Below are 21,501 nucleotides of genomic sequence, written 5' to 3'. Positions count from 1 at the left end.
GCTTTAAAATGACCTCTGAGCTCTAATTGACTTTCCAAAAGAAATATATGGTAACATCAAATACGTGGAGTTGTGAAAAACTGAGATTGAATATCTTTAGCCTAGGTATATGTAAACCTTTGGCCTAAACTGTACATGATAATGTAGTGCTTTATTATGAAGAATATCATGGATGCCTTAGATCAGAAGTTCTATTCTGTGAAGCTGGAGAAAATGTCATTTTTTTCTCATGCCTCCTCTTTGTTCTCATTGTTCTCTGCTTTCACCCTCTTTCTCTTCCTGTGTGGTTGTTAAAGGACATAAACTGCCATTCTCTCTCTCTCTCTCTCTCTCTCTCTCTCTCTCTCCCCCTCTCACGTTCTCACTGTTTCTCTATCTGTCAGAAACACATTGTATGCAGATGTTACTAGTTTATAAATAGCTGTACAGTGTAATAATTTGGCTATCTTGCTAAACGTTTATGGTGTACAATTTCACTTCTTTAACTGTTAAACAGCTCAGAGACTTTATGGTTCCACAAAATGAGCTGATTTTTGAACAATAATTCTATGTTGAAAATCTTTAACAAATTACAGATTCAAAGTACAGCACAGGTTGTTTCCTTCTCTCTCTCTCTCTCGCTCTCTCTCTCTCTCTCTCTCTCTCTCGCACTCTCTCTCTCTCTCTCATCCACACCCACACGATCTCAGTGAAGCCAAACCACTTATGAATAGTTGACGAGTTGACAATACTCCAGCATCCTGTCTCTGAAGATGGACTTTGACTATCAAAAAATTAAAGGTCAGTCCTTTTTCATTTCTTTAAATAGACCAACGTCCAGTCACAGTACTTATAGTGCAGTATATAGTGCAATAGCGTTCTGCAAACATTGTGGAGCTTCTAAACAGGGTTCTGTGGTGTGTGTTTTACCACCATTCTCTTAGATGCTTAGATTCTCGTTTCATTTTCTCGACAGTGACAGTGTTATTGTACTCTAGGTCACGTTATACCATTCAGTACTGCAGTAGTCACTCTGTGTTCTGTTCGGCATCAACATCACGTTATTAGCATTAACATTAAAGTCTGTTACTTTGATGGTTAAGTGCTGTATTGTAATGTATTTATTTACATATCCAGTACATCATGCATTCAGAATCATGTTCTTAATAACAGGAAATAGTATCATAGCATGCAGTGTGTGCAGTATAATTTATTACATCTTGATAAATATGTTTTTAGTATGCTCTATATGTAACATCTCTGTGGTTAAAGAGAGATTTGGCATTTCCGCTCTGCAGGCCATTTTGAGATTCAGGTCATGTGTGAATATATGTATGTGTCAGTTTAAAAGAAAACTTAAGGTCATCACCGTAAAGAGAGGTGTTAACACAGGTTCAAACCGAAGAGCTGGAAGAGTTTATAAACTTGTGCAGGAGATTGTTATTGACTATGTGTTCTCCAATCAATTGATTTCTTTCTCTTTTACTGTTTGTTTGTTTTTCCTGCCAAAAACAATTACTTATAATAAATAAATTATAAACAATAATTCCTTAGCTCACCACAATCACTTCACAAAGCTTCAGGTGTTTTATGCATAACACTTTATTTAGTACGTTTACTTTAGACACGCTACAAACCGTCAATCGAGTGTCATGAAGCAGACAACCAGTTGATTTTTCAGCTATGTCATAGAATCATAGAGTTGGCACGAACTGAATTTGAAATTCCATCCGAATTATGTGAAACAAAAAAAAAAAAGACAATTTATAGTATATAAAGCGTGCATGGAATGTCTACTAAACATCGACAAGATAGACTGTTATCCTATTGTTATTTAAAATCAGTTATAGACTGGCTTATTGCAGTCACGAGACAGGTTGTTGGTGGTTTCGAAATGGTTTGTTGACTCTTTCCAGAATGTCTATGTAGAGTGTTATCAAACTTTTTTAACCTCCATTTCAGGAACTATATATTTTTTTTACTCAGCACTGATAGCTCAGTACTTTGAAAAAGCATGTGCCAATAAAGTTCGTTTCACTACGAACTATGAAACTACGAGTACTACGAAAAGGCATGTGCCAATAAAGTTCGTGTCACAATACTCGCCTTATATCATGGCCATGAAATGTGTTATATGTTTCTGTGGTCCGATTTTTAACTCAAGGAGCCATAGCAGCATTTCATTAGGTCATTGAAGGATACTTTCTATGTTGCCGTTAAGATTAGTCCAAAATGAGGAACTTTACAAGATGTCTGTATTGATGTTGCCCTTTATTTTGGAAGTGCAAACTTCCGGCCCAAGCGTTGTGCATACATAGGAAAATGTTCTACTGAATGGAACATGGGGTAGTGACAATATTTTGAACTGGCTTTGATAAAAACATTGTTTGGATTTAAATTGTGATAAATTATATACCTGATTATTGGCACATGCCACATTTCAAATGTTTCCAAATACTTCAGCTAGTTGAATATTTTCTAACTAAAGCTATTTTATAACTCTACTTCTTATTATATTTAGTGAATTTAAATTCTTAATATCTTTAATCACAAAGAAAATTTTTAATTATCTGTAGCTCACAAGACTTTTTTAGACTGAATACTGTATATATGTAGTGCATTACCAAAATGCTTTGAAAATACATAATACATATATTACTGATTTATGTTTTGCAAAAAAAAGACAATTTCAAAAATATAGAAACAATTATGACAAATGTAGAAACAATTATAGCAATTAAATAACACCCGACTGTACATATTGTTCAATATTACTGTAATTACTGTAAAAAAAACAATGCAGTTGAATTACATTTGATTCGAACTGTTTTGATTTGTGTTTAGACGATGAATCTCGTCAGAGGGAGGAGCGAATCAGCTCTCTCCCAGTCCTACAGCCAAGACCCATGCATCGGCAATCTACTGCTACAGAAGCTCCATCCAATATCCAGAAGCCTCCAATCAAACCCAGACGCAGCATCAAATGCCGTCCCATCACACAGCCAGGATCAGGACAATCAGACAGCCAGCCCAATCAGATGGAGAATGAGGTAAGTTCTACCCAATCATCGATCACTATGAGCAATGCCTCAATATAGAGCAGTTTTAATGAGAACAAGAATGATGGCTATATTTGTTTCCAGTCACTTCCTATCTATCATTAGCTTCATTAGCAATGAAACTATTTAAGGTTGCACTCAGTCACTACTGATGATGTTTTACAGATGTATCAGTGTCAATATAGAGAAGTTGGCTGAAATATATCAACCTCAAATGCAGATTAAATCTAGGGGGTGTTTTATTCTGTGCAATCCCCTGATACGAGCAGCGCATCGCTATACGCTACATGAATTTATACTCTGGGCTTGAAATGTACCTTGGAAGTGTGAAGTCAGAACTTGGAATTTCATCATTCTTGACCTCCGAGCTACAAAGTCTGAAAAAACCACGGACACCATGGAAGCATGTTTTCTTAGCAACAAGCTAGCCAGCTAACTGTGATGAGTGATGTATATTTACCTCCTCAGAACAGTGTACTGTATAGTCAGTGTTATAGATTTAATATGTCTATATGTTGTTTGAGAAAAAGCAAATACTAGTATATCCAGTATAAATCAATTAAAGGTAAGAGGTGATACTTTGTTTATTGCCCATGTAGTGAGCAGCCATGTTCATCTGATGTCACTTGCTGAACTCTGGGTTCTGAGTTTCTTAGTAGGAATTCCAAGTTAAGGGGATATTTTCTTTGTTTTTTCCCCAGTCAAAGGTCAGAAAATTACAAGTTACAAGTTTAGTCGAATGCAGCACTAGCCCTAGTCTTGATTCTTGACCATTGGTGGTGCTGATGTGCTTGGTTCCACAAAATGATCAGCAGTAAGACATTTGTTAACAGCTAATAATCTGATGTGGATGCCAAAAATGAAACCTTTTATTCATGTCGATTTATTGTTGAAAGACAGATTTGAAAGACAAACCACTGCCAGTCCATTTACACCAGCCACCCCTAGTTAAAATGAATATTTATTTATGATTTCTCAGGTAGAGAAGATCTGGCTAAGGCTTAACCATCTGGCTTTGATCTCACATATGATTTTGCAAGTATGCATTTTGAGTTAAGGGAAATCAGTTTGAAGTTTACTAAAGATAGTAATTACAGTCTTTTTATTCAGTACCTTGCATAAGTTTTCACCCCCTTGGTCTTTTCCATTTCCACTAGTATTGATGGATTAAAATGGATTTAAATGGAATTTTATATCAGGGATCTGTGCAAGATAGTCCATAATGTCAAAGCGAATAGAAAAGTACATTAAAAAGATTATTTACAAACAAAAACCTGAAATGATTAATATCCACACCCCTTCCCCCAACCAAGTGAATACTTTGTAGAAACACATTTGGCTGTGATTATACCTGCGTATCCTTTGGTGTAAGCTTTTGCACTTTTGTCTATTCTAACTGATAAAATAAGTCAGCAAATCAAACCATTGTGAATAGCCATGTTCAAGTCTTGCTGCAGTCTGTGTCTCTACTGGATTGAGGTCTGGGCTCTGACTCAGGGGTTATACTTACGCAAGGCTATGTAGTGCTATATGGAAATCAGACACACTCTCTTAAAAAAATGAAACAGATGAACCAGGCTTCTCTGAATTCTAGGTTGGTCATGCAGTCTTTGGGGGCCATTATATTGTGGTTTCTCAAACAAATGGCAGAAGCAAAATGGGTGAATGGCGAGTGAGAGAGTGAGTGTGCAAAACCACTTGTTGGTTTATAGCGTTATGAACAGACACCTGGTCTTCTATGTTAGCCTGATACTTTGGAAGCCACTGCTGCTCTATTTGTATTTTTATACAGATTACCTCATCTACCCTATGCTTCACACGAATACAGGAGATCATATTAAACTGAAGGGAAATGTACTAAAGAATAAATGGTGTGTGTGTGTGTCTGTGTGTGTGTCTCAGGAACGGAAGCGAATCGCTCCATCTCAGGTGCTGAACCCTACAGGGCCCCTGGATGCTCAGACTCCATCTCTGAAGGCTCATAATCTGCTGTGGTTTCAGAGAACGCAGCTGCCTCGGCTGCCAAAACCCGTACCGTATTGGCTCCATGGCTTTGCCACACGCAGGTTCTCTCTCACATCATGCTCTCAAACACACATGCTCTTTCAGTACATGAATGTCACAGCTACTACAGGTGCAGGCATCCAACCACATTTAGCACCTTGTATGTAAGATGTCCTATTTTAAACTACTGCATAGATGCTCTTTTTTTCTTTGTCTTTCTCAGGGAAGCAGAGCAGCTACTGCAGGATAAGCAGCAGGGCTGTTTCCTGGTGAGGCTCAGTGAGTCAAAGGTTGGCTTTGTGCTCTCTTATAGGTATGCACCCATATGAAAGCATGCCTTTTGCAGATACACACATACACACAATTACGCAAATTAAAATGTTACTCAATTCCAGAGGTGCAGACAAGTTCCGTCACTTCATCATAGAGGACGAATGTGACACGCCTGGGACGATAGGTCACTACGTCATAGCTGGGGAGGAAAGCAGGCATTACAGTCTTGAGGGCCTGATAAACTACTATACCCACAATCCAGTGGGGCCTTTTAAAGAAACACTCACCGTGCCTTGCATGCAGGTATGATTCTGTCCACACATGCTAATAAACAGACATCCTCTCTATCCTCCACTTGCATTTACTTAACCTTTATACCTCTTCATGCCAAAATGACCCATTTCTTTCTTTTTTTTGCCTAAAAGTGGAATATTATGAATGATGTTAATATCTTTATGTGCTTGATATGGCTTAATATCAATAATAATCATGAAAAATCATTCTTTTTTTAGAATGATTAAAAAAAAACTTCAATGATTTGAGAACAACTAGATAAAATATAGCCACAATCAGCAAGCAGCAAGCAGCGGGGTCCAAGCACCCTTCACAAATAGCGCCCCAGTTGCCAGTTTTTGCCAAGGAACATAGAACAAAGAGACCAATCTTATCCAGAAAGGGCCGTTGTGGGTGCAGGTTTTCATTCCGATCAAGCAGAAGCCACACCTGATTGTCTGTTGAAAGCCAAGTGCAACTAATGAAACAGGTGGAATCAGGTGTGGAATCTGCTTGATTGCAATGAAAACCTGAAAACCACCCCGGCGCTTTGCAGATAAGATTAGACACCACCGCCATAGATGAACATACTTTTCAAGTATTACGATGGTAACACAATGGTAACATTTGGCATGGCTTAATGGTGGTAATGAATAGGAAAAATCATTCTTTTTTCTGAATGATTTAAAAAATATACCTGAAAATAATTAGATGAATAAAACTGTTAAAAATATGTTTTTCACTACAAATTAAAGAAACAAAACAAAACAGTGCTATCCACTGACCTTCATCTCATGTTTACACTCACACCTGTGAGTACCAGCCATCAAGAAAACATTAACGTTAACTCTACAATCTTAGAAAAATTGTTCGTCAAGGGTTCTAATCTTCCTAAGGGTGTTCCACTTAGAACTGTCTCTGAATGGAAAACACTGTTGTAGGGTTCTACAAAAGAATTTTTTTAAGAATTTCCCCAAAGGGACACAGTGAAGAATGAAGACTGTAGCATTTTTCAACAAGCCCAATCTGGCAACCCCATTAACTGTTCTGTCTGCTGCTCCTTGCTCCAGCATGAGGGAATATGATTCCTACTCCAGTGGGAATCTATTAGTGCTTGTTGTAGTTCCCATTTTGACCACTAGGTGCAGTAATAACTCAATGAATGTTAAGTGGGGCAGTGCTCACGCTGCCCCGCAATAGTGCAAAATTTCAAAAGGTGAGCAATCAATAGGCTTATACATATCTGTAAAATAGCAGAATTTTTAAAATCATTGCACTAAAAAGAGGTTATTTAAAATGTGTGGAGTTGTATATGAGTACTTATTTAAGTAAGATTAACATACGTAGAACAGCTGATGTAAATGGTGGGGCTCTGCACCCCATCCACCTCAATGGAGGAGCTGCCACTGTCCAAATGCAACCTTTTTCTAAAGAGTGTATTTAAAAAAACCTGCTTGGGTCATATAGCTGATCTGAAAAGAATAAGCAATTACAAATACAGATGTGCCAATATCTATGGTTTAGCTGTCGCATTTATAATGACTGACCCCTTGCTATGGCGATATAGGAGGTGCCCAAATACTATGCTTTCTCAGAATAACCGTGAATAAAATTTATCTGGAGAAAAACTCCAGTCAAGTAGGCTTTATTGTGATTCCAGTAGAACATGTAAAGTGGCCTTCAGGCAGATCTGTTTGGCTACCTGTGAGAGGGATCCTTCCTGATGCTGCAAGCATTTATTATACACTACTCGGGGTAGATGTCCACAATGACAGGAAAATGTGACCCAGTAATAGACTGGCCAGTCTTTACCACCCACTGCATTGCTTTTCTGTCTGAGATGGAGAAGTTTCCATACTAGACAGTGATCCTACAGGTCAGTATGCTCTCTAAAACCCACCTGTAGAAGTAGTCAAGGATGGGTGCTTGCACACGACAGCCCTCTTCAGTCTTCTTAGGAAGTAGAGGTTTGTGCCTTCTTCACTAATGACAAGGTGTTGAGGGACCATGAAAAGACCATTGTTGTCTGTTTCTACGGCCACACCACCAACATGTAGAGGGGTATGAGATACTCGAGTCCTTCTGAAGTCTGAAAAAATTCAGAGTGAGGGTGGTGTCCTTGCACCAGACCTCAAGCTCTCTCACTTCCTTTCTGTAAATCGTCTGTTTGTTGTTGGTGATGAGCCTCTCAACAGTGGTGTTGTCAGTAAACTTAGCGATGTGGTTGATTTCATGTTTGGCGACATGGTCGTGAGCGAGCAAAGTGTACAGTAGAGGATTCAGAACACAGTATCTAGGGGTTTCTGGTGTTCAGCCAATTCACTAAAGAAGAAAGGACGCCGGACGTGAAAGGCGCATCTGTATCTGGTAGCAGTTACTTTTCACTTTATCTAAGTGAACTTTGACCTGAGAATTAACAAATCAAGAAGACAGGGCTGTGGTCTCTTTGGTCAATAAAAAAATGGAGGGGCTGTTTATTATTAAGTAGCAGTCACACTGGACCATTACTTTGCTGTTTTCGTACTGTAGTTTGGCGCACAGCTGGAGAAGAATTTGCCACAGTGGTGCAGTGGGTTGCATTGCCCCCTCAGGGTCCGAGACTCAATCCAGACTTGGCTTACTGTCAGTGTGGAGTTTCTCATGTTCTTCCAGTGTCCACGTAGGTTTCCTCCAGGTTCTCTGGTTTCCTCTCACTTCCCTCTGGCTCCACCGCAACCCTGATCAGGATATGCGTTTACTAAAAATGAGTGTCCACAGATATACGCTAAGGTTTTTGTGGTAAAATTGTGTTTTTTTTTTCTCTGCCTGAAATGATTTCAATGTTGGCACTTCTATAAAATGTCACATGCACAGTGCACTTGAATTGATGGAAGCTGAACCCTGAATAAGACGTTACCGAGGTTCTGCCCAGCTAGTATACTGCCCTGTCTATTTATAGTACTTGTACAATTTCGCATTTGTTCTTTACATAGTTTTGTATATAGAGAGCTTGTGTCATATTGTATGACTAGGTAATAAAAAAAATGATTTGATGCAAACTAAAAATATACCCAGCTTAACTTCCTTTACTACCTCTTCTAGCCTAATGGCATCTCTGAGGATGGAGCAAAGCTGGAAGGGAGAAACGAAGAAAGAGGTGAAGAAAGAGTAGCCACTCCACCAAGTAGCAGAGAATGCCCTCCCACAGACTCCACAGGACATGATGTCCATGCTGCCCCGGAGTCAGCACAGTACGCTGTGGTGAGGAAAGCACTGAGGAAGTCTCACTCTCTATCCGAGTGCATGACTGGATCTGACTTGCTGCCGCTTGTCCAAGAAAATACAGACAGAGGAACGAAAACAGAGGTATCATGTTACAACACACAAATATCAATGTAGTACTTAATAAGAGTATTAAGAGCAAATAATCTGATGTGAATGCCAAAAATTACTGATATTGATTTTATCTTTGAAAGAAGGTGAGGCCCTGCTACCCCATTTATACCAGCTGCTACTGATTACACAGAATTATTACAAAAATTAAGATCATAATAAGACTATGGTCATGTTATTATTTTATTTTTTTTTAAATCACTGACATTAAAAATTTCTTCTACTTGCTGGCTTGGACAGTCAGAATGCAAAACCTATTTCCTCTTTCCAGGACAACACACTAGAGCCTGTGTTTGACAACACAGACATGTGTGTAGGAGGAGACGTGGCCCACCCTGTGGATGCCCCCTACGCGCGCGTCAACAAACCCCTTCGGCCAGCACGACTTTCCTCCATCGACGACACCGATGCCAGCGTATGGGGTGCATCAGCAGCCACCGATTCTCAGTCTTTCCCCAATGTTGCAGCCGTAGCAGAACAGAAATACTGGGAACTGGAGCCTATGCATACTTACGAGGAGGCTCTGCACACACGTGCTGGTGATGATCAGATTGATTTCTACGCAGTTGGGAGGCACAGAGAAAATGCAAGGGATGCAGGTGAGGAGAATTTTGAATTTATAAAGAAATGGAACAGGTGATAATACTTGCTTTTACGATAGACTGGCCTGTCCATTTGAACATCTATAGGACTACATCAAAGTTTCAAAAATTTCTAAATTCTGCTTAATTTCAAATTATTTGGCAGTACATTGATGAGTGCGTGTGGCCTAAAACAATGCACCTCAGCCCTTCTGATTTAGGTAGCTAGTTTAAAAACTAGCTAAGCATGTTAAAGGTAGTTAAGTATCATAAAGTTGCATAAAGGTGACGTTAACTAGTGCAAGTGCACTACATAAAGTGCAAAAATTCTATATGTAATTATAGTGTCATAATGCTGCTTTAGGAAAATAATTAACCACAGGGATCAGCCCAAAGTGTTTTATTCCTCAACAACAAACTGACCAGCAATTGCATTTTTTTTCTTTTACATATTAATGAATGAGACGTCATCTGTTTTATCTGTTTATATTTTATGTTGTGGAACATCTGGAAGACAAGTTCCTTTTTATCACTTACTTCATAGCAGCTATAGTCATTCTCTCAGTCCTCCATCCTGAAAAATTTCCCATTATATAAATAATAAGCTAGACACCGAAGACTCCAAAACTTTGCCATGGAAATGATTACACATTTTCTTTACCTGTTTATTATTAGTGTGGAGTGTCCACCATATAAGTTCCTGTAAACGAGTGAACGAACTGTTACTATAGAAACAGTAATGTAATAGAACGAGTGCATTAATATAAACCTGTGATTTGAAATGCAGCCGGCACTATTCTCAGTACCGTGCTGTTATAGAAAATTAACAATACCTTCCGACCGATCAGACTCGAGGCTTCAGCAGTGCTGTGGTATCATTGTAATGCGAGTTCTCATTATAAAGGGTTCTGTAACTAGTATTTATTATTAAAGATTTAGTGTAATTAACCTAAAGTTATGATTGTTTTCTTTGTCAAGGTTTTCAAGCATTCAAGTCAGTCTAATAATTGCATGCCCAGGTGGACTAGTTATAATCCTTAACTAAAATTTAAGATTGTGTCATATCTCTAGACATATTAGTACTAGATGATTTCACATCTGAGACCTCATGTGTTTGTGATGTGTCCAGCAGATCTCCATACCAATCATGTCTACTCAGAGATCAACATTAAAGGGACCAGAGATGACCCCATATCAGCTTCTCCGCCACTCCGGGCGGACACAACATTTAGCTCTACCCCGTCCTCCACAAGACCTAGACTGCCCCCAAGATTTGCCTCTAGACCTGCACATGCTCCAGTACGACCTGAGAGTAGTACTCAGGTATGACTCTCATCTCATACTTACAATAATAATCAGATTGGTGTCCAGAGTCCAGAAAACTGACCACCAATTCTACTGAATTCTCACCAACTATTTTCCCCCCACAGAATTTTGGTGTTTCAGCGGTGAGGAATTCGCCCCCTTACCAATCTGAGCAGCCGCTGGCAGAAAACTCTGAGTTCTCCATATATGAGCAGATTCCAGAAAGACTGAACAAATCCAGACCTCCATTGCCGCCTCCACAACGCTGACTCCAGGTCATCTCCCTTTGACGTCTAACCCTTTCTACTAGCAAATACATCTGTTTTACACTGAATGAGATAGCTACTCACAGAAAACGGTAACTACTGAAACCAAAAGCAAACAGCAGTCATTCCACTTGATGTATATGGTGCTGTACATAGCAATGCTTAACCTTATCCTGCACAAGTACCACTTCAGTGTTCTTTTTTTTTTTTTTTTTTTGTTTTTTGACACGGGTGTATTTAATGTTGGATCGTATGTTTGGCTGTATAAATATTCAGTATGAACTTTAACCTTGTAGATTGACAGAATCTTATTCACCACTTTCTTTGAAAAAGAACTGTATATAAAGAGAATTTATATCTACTGTGGAATAAATGTCAGTTGGAATCAAATTTATATATAAATTCATTAATAAAGCATTTTATATAAACATTGAGTTGTTTTGGGGTATAAGATCTACATCTACAACTAGTTTGTTACATTTTTTTTTTTTAACGACAAAATGAGCTTGTGATCCTAACAGACAGTCCTACGTTTGGTCATTTGGACCACACTAATCAATAAATAAGGAATCACGGGTGATTATAAGGCAGTGGAACTCAACTTCAGTCATCTCACATATCGGTTATGCCAATGAGTAATAATTTAAAGTTATGTAATTAAGGTCACTAAAAGAAAAAACAACAAATCTCAGGTTTATTTTTTTGTAAAAACCCACTTTTATTTATTTTCACTCTAGATCTCTGAGCAGCCATAAAGACAGTAATGACCCAATTTGTCTTAACACTTAATTACAAAAAAGTTCCTCACAGCCTGGGATGGTAATCGCTAAGTTATGACGAGGGAAAGACGACTTCAGTCATGCTTCTGCATGGGTGGAAAAGAAAAAGAAATACGCCCATCCCATTAGACCTGTCCAAACTCGTATCCTTGGTCATGTTACCCCCAATATGGGTAATAAAATTATTGAAAACCTTTCGAAAAACATTCCTACCCCATCCTTGACCCCTTTTTAATGCCTTAACCCTACACTTGTCCATTAATTCTTCTTGGTCTTGGGAGAGTCGTATTTCCTCTTGCTGGAGTACCAGAGGAGCAGCGGGATGCCGATGGAGGGCAGAGTCATCACACCAAAAGCAGCCCAGTCCAGCTACGAAAAAAAACACACACACACACACACACACACACACACAAACACACACACACACACACACACAGTGAACTAAAATGCCAAGGCAAAGATATCATTAGAAGCATCAACACTGAGGCCAAGTCCATTTTAAGCTGCAGAAATTATTGAATGGATTTTCTCAATTTTCTCCATGAAATCTCTACTTTAAAATTTACACACAAAAGGCTTTGAATTGTGTTACTCGCTCCATCCACTCATATCCAAATTGACTAATTAACCTGACAATTTTTATGGCTTGAAGGTCAATTATGGGGACTGAATGTTTGTTGGAATTGGTCTCAAGCATGAGGACTGTCTGGGACACCGAGGTAACCTCTTCTGAGGATTGAGATACAATTAAACACTTACATAATGTGGAGAAAAGCGTCTGTCAAACTCCCTCTGGGCCAGAATGCCTCCCTGACCAGGAGCGCTGGTGTAGCCAACCTAACAAGACATTAAATCCCGATTATTGTATAAATATAGCGTTTATATAATATTCATTTCTACATATCTCATAAGCAAAGCCTATACAAGTCAGGAATACATTTACGTGCTGGTATGAACTATTCAGAATGAAAGCAGTCACAGGTTTTGTCCATAATCTTTATGAATAGGGGAATGTTAGTAGCTTTATACACACTACACACTTTCATGATGTTGTTCTGCTAAAAATATTCTGTGGTAAACCCCAACCGGTTACAGCATATCCTGTTTTCAAGAACCCTGATCACATTTTCCGCCTAAAATGCAAAAAAAGCCACACGAATAGTTGCTAGAAGGAAGCACTCACCACGACCTGCCCTCCTTCTTGCGCCAAGTAGCTGACGGTGGCGGAGGTGAAGTTGAAGTAGCCTGCCTTCAGTGGGCGCAGAACTACTGTATGAGACACATTACTGGCACTGAGAGAGAGAACGAGTCAGGGAACATGACCGGTGGACTAAATACAGATTATAGTGTTAGAAAATGAGTTAAATTCTTTAAGTGCTTTGTATTAAAGTACTAAATTAATAATAATAAAAAAAAAAAACACCTGCACAACTAATTACTTTTTTAGTGAACTCTAAAAAGACAACATGATAGGCATGAGAGAGATGTTATCTTGAATATCGCGATCTGAATTTGCTGCTCGTATTGTGCTTCACTATATTTCCGTTTAATATCCATAATGAGCTCTATCTCCTCTTACACACGTGCATACACAGCACGAAGCTTGTGAGTGGGAACTTCACTGGCTTGAAGCACGTTTATTTAAGGTCATCAGAAGGAAGCATTATGGCACATGTCAAACACAAGGCCCGCAGCCTTGTTTCATTTGGCCCTCATGAAGAAAAAAAATAAATAAAAAATAATATACTGAAATGTCCTGTATTACGCTACTGCTCAACATTTTCACACTATCCAGAATTCACAGCAGATCCATGTCGTGTGCTGTGCTGGCAGTGGCGTAACCAGGAATCAATTTATTTTATATTAATTTTGGCGGGACAAGGAAATACAAAATAAAAGCATGATTGTTTTTCTCATCTGTGTAATTAAAGTGGTAAACGTGAGGCACTTGTTCATTTCAGCTGGATGTTAGAGAGCAGTAGGAGCGGTGATGACACAAATTTATTTAAATCATTTAAGGCTATGTCCACATTAATCCAGATAGAGCTGAAAACTGCATCGTAAAACGCTCTCTGTCTACACTGGTGGTTTCAAATGTTTTCCAAATATTGCTCGCTCACACTGAAACGTCTGAAAATGCGAAAACGCGTAATGCACATGCGTAAAAACATGAGAAGCTTTGGCCTGCGTCATTTCCATCAGGCGGTTATTTACTTTCTGTCTCCTATTTGAAAATTCCATTCTGTCTCCTTTGAAAAAATGCAATCTGTAGGTTGTACAAAGTGACATTCATCGTTAACAACGCTATCAAACTGGATAGCAGGCACAACAACTGCAGCACAACATCGTCCACTATCTTGTTTGTTTTGAGTTGAATGGGTCACATGACTGCATGACAACTAAAAATACGTCATTGTTTTTGAAGATCTCTGTTTTCTCAGTCCACACTACAACGCGAAAACAGCATTTTCAAATTATTGGGAAAGCATTTTCGAAAAGCACCTCTTTCGCTGGATAAAAACATTGTCTCTGTGTGGACGGAAGGCCAAAATGTGGACGTAGCCTAAGGCACAATCTACCGCCAAACAATCTTCCCATATTAATAATATCGCCATGAAATACTTTTATAACACTGAAATTTATTAAAATAACGTTAATAATGGGGAAAATTACACCTCAAAAATCCTGATCTACATTTCTTACAATTGCAATGGTTCAATTTATTATCACTACAAAATAAATGCATTAAAATTTAATAATTTTTTTGTGTCAATATTGTCTTGTGAAGCCTGTATCAGGAGATGTCTTGTATCATGGCTTTAGCGTATGATCTCATGCCTACAACAAGAGCACGACTAAAGCTGATAATCCTTTAAACTTGTGGTAAAAAAGGATACGGAGCGATGCGATCCCACTTCACATTAAGCATCCCGGAGACGATGCCAAAATCCTCGGGAGGGAACGAGTCGTCGGAGAGCTCCACTTCCAGTGCAGCACTAGAAACACAGAGAATATGGAGTATAACGGACGTCTTAGAAATGAGAAACGTGTTCTTAAGATAACTGGTATATTTTTTTGGTTAGAAAATGATGCACTATTCACACTGACCTTAGAATTAGCACATACTGAATATTTAAAAAATAACAATAATAAAAAAAAAAGTCTGACAAGAAATTGTTTTGCTGGAATGTGTCCACAACCTAATGTACACGAACCATCCAGTTTATTAGGAACACCTGTACATTCAGGCGATTAATCTAATCAGTCAATCGTGTGGCAGCAGCACAAAGTGAAAAATCATGTAGATCCAGGTCAAGAGCTTCAGTTAATGTTCACATCAAACATCAGAATGAAGAAAAAGTGTGATGTCTGTGACTTTAACCGTGGCATGGATGTTGGTAACAGAGTATTTCCGAAACTGCTGATCACCTGGAAATTTCACACACAACAGTCTCTCGAGTTTATACAGAATGGTTCTGATGTTTGATGTGAACATTGCCTGAAGCTCTTGACCTGTATCTGCATGATATTACGCATTGTGCTGCTGCCACATGATTGGCTGATTGAAAGATAACTGGATGGATGTTCAAGTGTACAGATGTTCCTAATGAAGTGGACGGTGAGAGTATATTTAAAAAACAAAACAAATGGAAGGGACACTGTATGCAAAGTGTAAAAATCAATATAATGGTGTGTGTGTGAAAGAAAGAGAAAGAGAGAGAGAGAGAGAGAGAGAGAGAGAGAGAGAGAGAGAGACGGTGTCACATTGACTTGAGACGTACCTAAAGTGTAATGAATGAACAAATCGGTTTACGGAGTGTTATGGTCAGTGTAAAGGTTAACGCGTAAAGGTTAAGGATAGCAGCGAACTGGCTCGAGTCGTACCTGGTGCCCACGTTGTAGATGTTGTACTGCAGCGTGAGATCTCGACCCTCCACGGCGTACCGGTTTAGCAGGGACTTGGAGGCGAGCAGGCGAGCTCCTTCCTCCCCCATCGCCGCCAGAGCCAGCGAGGCAAGCACAGCAAACACACACAGCACCCTCATCTGTGGGGTACGACAGAAACACACACACACACACACACACATCTTAAACATAGTTCAAACTTTAGACATTTTATGGTGAAAGACCTATAAACTAACGCTCAAGGTTCTCAAAGTGGGGTCTGAGAAGGAGGATCACAGCCAGACAACCATGATTTATTGCTTTTCAATTCTCTATACTGTCACGTTATTAATGTTACTATATTTATGACTGAGTTTTTATACTTAGTAACCTGCCCTACTCTTCACCTGAATTGAATCCAAACATCAATTAATCCAAGAAACAAGTAGGTCTATAAATAACGTCACCTTAACGTGTTCTTTGGGTGGACAGTTCATGAATAAAAAAATCTTTATGGCTCCAATAAACAGAAAAAAAAAAATCATTGTACGGATTTAAATAATGTGATTTATATCTGAAGAGTTGGATCATGTGCAGAAAATTAATTTATGCTAAGGAGGCCCTTGGAATTATTTATTATTAATTATTATTATTATTATTACTACAGTTAAAAGGTCTCTGGCTCTAAAAAAAGTTCAAGAACACCTGATGTATCTATAATCTATAATATAAATTCATAATGATCTGGATTAATTAAAAAAAAAAAGTCTTTAAAGATTTAAGATGCGCAGAGCAAATTGTTTGCACTCACTGAATAAAATCTTTAATATTTTTTAAAAGAATTTTTTAATATTCTCAAAAGCAGTTTGCATGCACACACACACACACACACACACACACACACACACCAACATAACTAGCATACAGTTAGAAAACCATAAAACAGAACTACATTACATTAATTTTATTAATCTGCAAAATTCATAGTACAAGTCTAATAGCATGACGTGCAAGAAGCTGTACTTCATCACTATTATACATATATATACACATATATATTTTTATATTTTTATATTTATATGTATATATGTTGATTCATTTTGTCCGACAGCAGTTTAAACTGTAATCAAATCACAATGTTGTATTAAAGCGCTCGTTCTGATACGTTACTGTTTCTGTAGCAGCAGCACAGGGACATGTATGGTCCACATAAACAATAATATACAGGATAAAAACGTGTACAACTCGATATGGTGAAGCTTTCTGTAAGATGATGTTTATTTAACATTTAACATTTATGGAAGGAGTCTCCAGTGTCAGAGCTTTGAAACACTAAGTTTCCCACCACTGGGAAGTCTTCAGGACAGGGGACTTTGTGCTCGCTTAGATTTCTCTGTAACATGATAAGACAAGATTATTTGTTTTCCTAACTTCAAGAGAGGAAGAAAAAAAAGCGAGGATTGAGACGGAACGACTGGTTAGAGCTGCGAAACGTAAGTGATAACAGGAACTAGTTTCGCAGACATTAAATGTAACTATACATGTACACGTTGTGTCATTACCGTAATTACCAGATTCCGACTTGTAAAAAGCGTTCATGTCCTCGTAGAGCTCATAATTACGACTTGTAAACTAGGAATTTTCCGAGAGCTCCGAGTTGTACCACATGACCGCTGCAACGTCATGTGGAAACACTCAAAATGGCAGCGGCTTCAGCTGTAAAACGTAGTTAAGTAGTTATCTCGTAATATTTCTGTGTAATAATTATACTTTAATCCTAATGTATAATGTTTTTTTTTTTGTTTAGGTTTCTAACAACACATTACCAACATTACCCGAGTTATTATTAAACATGTTAACATTAAACATGTTATTGTTACTTGATGCACTTTTTGTGTTCTTCGATATTTAGCAACAGCATAAAACTGTGATTTAATTCTGTAATTATATATTTTGCATTTGACATCATCATCATCTCCTCACACAGATTCATAGAAACGTATAACTCCGAGAAAGTCCAGGCTCTTTTCTAGTAATTACGGTAATTCCGTTTAATTACACCACCAGGTTGTTGATTAGTTTTCTATAACATCATGCCACGCTGGGTTTTACTCCTGGTTCGAATGGATACATGTCAGTATCTTTTAAACTAGCAAGTTAGAACGATATAGGGCTAAAATGTATTTAAAATACAAGTGAGATTTTTATAGATATATAATGTTTATGATTTTCAGTGTTGCCTTGTACAGCATGCTAACTTTACAGACACAGAACCTGCACAATAAAAAGCCTGAAATAAGACACAGCTAATCAATAACACGCCTATAAAGACCAGAAAATGTAACTCTATTTGTAATACATTGAATAATATGCAACCATGACATGAAAAAAGATAAAAGGGGATAAAATATGAAAGCTGAACAGATCATGACTAGTGCTATGCTAAGCTAAGCTATGCTATGTGCTTACGTGTACTTCAGGTCTTTGCTAATCTCTGCATAGCACCAATTCAGGGGCAATTTTCTCTCCTATTACTGTAACAAATCTTAAACATTATACAAAACCGTGCTCAGAAACATATACTAGGTATAACTTTGCATTAGATTTGGCATGGATATAAAGCTTTGCAGATTAAATCAGTAAGCTACTGTACCTTCCTTCTTTCAGTTCCCTGGTCGGCGAGTTTGTGAAGGCTGGGCGGCGCATGCGCAGTCGTATTCATGCGCTCACAGACATGACGTGTCTTTATTTTTATTATTATGGCGCAGTAAAAGGGCGCATTGCCATCTAGTGTTTCGGGGTGTAACATGAGGCACCACCACCAACACCATACAACACCACTACCAACACTACCACCAACACTACCACCAACACTACCACCACATCCAACTATTTTCTGTACCCCTTATCCTGTACAGGGTCGCAGGGAGTCTGGAGTCTATCCCAGGGCACAAGGCGGGGGGCACTATCACACACCCATTCACACACTACAGACAATTTGGAAATGCCAGGCAGCCTACAACGCATGTCTTTGGACTGGGGGAGGAAGCTGCTGAAAAACATGCAACCTCCAGGCACACAGTGCAGGGGCGTGAATCGAGCCCTCAGCCCCAGAGGTGCGAGGCAAACAGGCTAACCACTAAGCCACCATGACCCCCAGTACTACAACATGCAACCAGAAAAGAGTACCACTTGTCAGATGAAGCAACCACCACCACCACCATAAACATCAACAACAAGAGGTGCAGATCCGGCGTCTCTCAATCCTGAATTCGGGTTCTGTCTGTGTTGTGTTTCTACACACGCTCCCCAATCATCTCTGTAGGTTTCTTCTGGGTTCCCTGGTTTCCTCCTTCCTCCAAAGAATTTGCCAGTAGGTCGATTGGCTAAATAAATTGTGAATGTGCATGTGTGTGATGGACTGGTGTCCCATCCAGGGTGTATTCCACAGAATATAAAAAAATAATAATAGCTTTATAAACAGCAATTGTCCTTTAAAATTACAAAATGAATCTCCAAATAAAATTACAAAAAAGGTGGTTTAAATAAAAAAAATGCCAACAACCTCAGTGTATCCCTCAAACAGGCTGTTTTCTCTTATCGCACATTGTTGACGATCATTTGCATGCCAAATATAATAATACAAATAAAGCATTAAGTTTAAGGATGAAAACATTCATTTGCGTTGTTAACTTATTTTAAGTAAAAATAATGATACATTTAAGCCACGTCCCACAATTTACGTAAATGCAACCCAGTTACTGAAAGCCATTAACCTGGCTAAAGGAAGAGTAAAAACACATGGTCACATGACAAACAGGAAGTTTCATCATCAAGACCCTTTCTAACAGCATGGCCCAGAGTCTTCTCAACTATTTGCCATATTTTGCCAGTATTGTCAACATTGCTCGACTTCGTCCAGCTCAACAACTCAACTCTGTTGGTAAGAATATTAATTTAAAGAATTTCTTTATTTCTTGAATCTGTTCTGTTTCAGTGTCTATTTATACACAGGATTGTCTGTATATCTTATATTCATCTTATTTCCCTTATTGCACAACCTGTTCCAATTTCACATTGGGAGATTAATATTACACACAAACACCATTTGTATTTTATATTATGCATCCCTAGGCTGTGTTTTTATTTCTTTAAAGTGGCAGCTAGCAGGTTTAAAATAAGTAATGCACAGGGAAGTGCATTTGAAAGCATGTTTTTATACACAGGGATAAAAGGACTCCTGAAATAATGCAGTAAGCCATGAGAGGACATGCGTTACAGTGATTTTAACATGGATAAGGGTGTTCTTAGGCACGACTCAGGAGAGGGAAAGGCTTATTTTTCTTTAGATTAAAGGTAAAGTATCAATGGGTAGTTCTTTCACTAATTTCCAGCAGCTGTTTGTGACCATAGATTTTGGTGGGGTAGGACAAAACTAATAACGACATAGCCTCGTACACTTAAAACAATTAAATTGAGACAGTACAGACATTACCCATTCCATAACCCCCCATTCCCTCCTCCAATCTTTGCAATATATCTTACAATAGAAACTGATTCTGTACACAATAGACACACTCTATGGACTTACTTATACTTTGCCTTTCTAAATGTATTAGATTTATTTCAGATTATTTGCAATAAAACATCTTGGCGGCTGTTGTGTATTTTTAAACAAGCCCATTTTGGCAACCCTGTCTTTAACTGTCCTGTCTGCTCCTCCTCCTCCTCCACACAAAAATGAATGTGGGCAATGTGATTTCTACCCCAATGGACCTCTATTAGTGCTTGATGAAGTTCCTATTTTTGACCACTAGGGTTAATAATAACTCTATGGAGATAGGATGTGCAGACAGCATGCTGCTTAATGATTATTGTATATGTTTATTTAGGGTCCCTGGAAGACTAGAGGTTAGGCCATGGCGCTCTCACCACAGTGGCCCGGCTTTGATTCCCAGCCAGGGAACCGCACACAACAGTGCACTCCCAGTGCCGGTCCCAAGCCTGGATGAAATTGGGGAGGGTTGCATCAGGAAGGGCATCCAGCATAAAAACTGTGCCAAATCAAACATGTGGACCAATGATCTTCTGTGGCGACCCCTAATGGGAGCAGCCGAAAGAAGAAGAAGAAGATATCATCAACTTATATCCGTAAAATAGTAATGTTAAAAAAATTTTTGGTCACTCAAAAGAGATAATTAGTATTTCAACAGAATTTAAAATGTATGGAGTTCTGAATGACGTTATGAAGATTAACATTTGTTGAACAGTTGATGTATATGGTGGGGTGCTGTGCCATCTGGCCCTATGGATGAGCCACCACTGGTACTAAAACTTGGTGGTGGGGGTGGCTCAGTGGTTAAAGTGCTGCATTACCAATCAGGAGGTTGGGGGTTCAAGCTGCCAGTGTTGGGCCCTTGAGCAAGGCCCTTAGCCCTCTCTACTCCAGGGGCACCATATCATGGCTGACTGTGCACTCTAACCCCAACTTTCTAAGAAACTGGGATATGCAAAGAAGAGAATTTTGCTGTACTGTAATGTACATATATGTGACAAATAAAGGCCTTCTTCTTCTTCTACTTCTAATACATGTCTTTAATTAGAGGTCATTTATCTAGGTCATTTATCTATGATATTCTTTAGGAAACCAAGTTCTTTTCTTGAGTACGGAAGACCACAGAGTTTAGGCATGTTTTTTATATACAGGTCCTGTCGTGTTACCACA

The 21,501-nt window shown here is 38.7% G+C and overlaps 2 protein-coding genes across 3 annotated transcripts; one reads left to right on the top strand and one right to left on the bottom strand.

Annotated features, from left to right (window-relative positions):
• The first annotated feature begins 539 nt into the window (after window positions 1–539).
• si:ch73-109i22.2 (uncharacterized) lies at window positions 540–11,297 on the top strand. 2 transcript variants are annotated; one of them, XM_026942160.3, is made up of 9 exons: window positions 540–780; window positions 2,824–3,029; window positions 4,941–5,104; window positions 5,266–5,355; window positions 5,438–5,618; window positions 8,670–8,933; window positions 9,232–9,559; window positions 10,671–10,864; window positions 10,972–11,297. In XM_026942160.3, the coding sequence occupies exons 1-9, from the start codon at window positions 753–755 to the stop codon at window positions 11,113–11,115; spliced, it is 1,599 nt and encodes a 532-aa protein (XP_026797961.2). In that variant the 5' UTR covers window positions 540–752; the 3' UTR covers window positions 11,116–11,297. The 2 variants fall into 2 exon arrangements, with proteins under 2 accessions (XP_026797961.2, XP_026797962.2); XM_026942161.3 differs by having other exon boundaries at window positions 546–780; window positions 10,674–10,864.
• Window positions 11,298–11,805: 508 nt separating this feature from the next.
• ssr2 (signal sequence receptor, beta) lies at window positions 11,806–18,548 on the bottom strand. The gene is made up of 6 exons (XM_026942097.3): window positions 18,430–18,548; window positions 15,777–15,937; window positions 14,789–14,887; window positions 13,075–13,183; window positions 12,651–12,728; window positions 11,806–12,260 (listed from the first exon to the last, which is right to left on the bottom strand). The coding sequence occupies exons 1-6, from the start codon at window positions 18,496–18,498 to the stop codon at window positions 12,150–12,152; spliced, it is 627 nt and encodes a 208-aa protein (XP_026797898.2). The 5' UTR covers window positions 18,499–18,548; the 3' UTR covers window positions 11,806–12,149.
• Between the last annotated feature and the right edge of the window lie 2,953 nt (window positions 18,549–21,501).

The sequence above is a fragment of the Pangasianodon hypophthalmus genome, chromosome 29, assembly GCF_027358585.1.
Source record: "Pangasianodon hypophthalmus isolate fPanHyp1 chromosome 29, fPanHyp1.pri, whole genome shotgun sequence".
NCBI classification, from domain to species: Eukaryota; Metazoa; Chordata; class Actinopteri; order Siluriformes; family Pangasiidae; genus Pangasianodon; species Pangasianodon hypophthalmus.
Note: the sequence above shows the minus strand (reverse complement) of the source record. Positions and strands in the feature narration are given on the sequence as shown.

Bases quoted from the DNA above. Each gene is read 5' to 3' on its own strand.
- si:ch73-109i22.2 (XM_026942160.3), top strand. From the start codon at position 753: ATGGACTTTGACTATCAAAAAATTAAAG. The intron at 781-2,823 runs GTCAGTCCTTTT...ATTTGTGTTTAG, and splicing joins TGACTATCAAAAAATTAAAG to ACGATGAATCTCGTCAGAGG. The intron at 5,619-8,669 runs GTATGATTCTGT...TACCTCTTCTAG, and splicing joins TCACCGTGCCTTGCATGCAG to CCTAATGGCATCTCTGAGGA.
- ssr2 (XM_026942097.3), bottom strand. From the start codon at position 18,498: ATGAATACGACTGCGCATGCGCCGCCCAGCCTTCACAAACTCGCCGAC. The intron at 15,938-18,429 runs GTACAGTAGCTT...CGTACCCCACAG, and splicing joins AGGGAACTGAAAGAAGGAAG to ATGAGGGTGCTGTGTGTGTT. The intron at 12,729-13,074 runs GTGAGTGCTTCC...ATGTCTTGTTAG, and splicing joins AAGAAGGAGGGCAGGTCGTG to GTTGGCTACACCAGCGCTCC.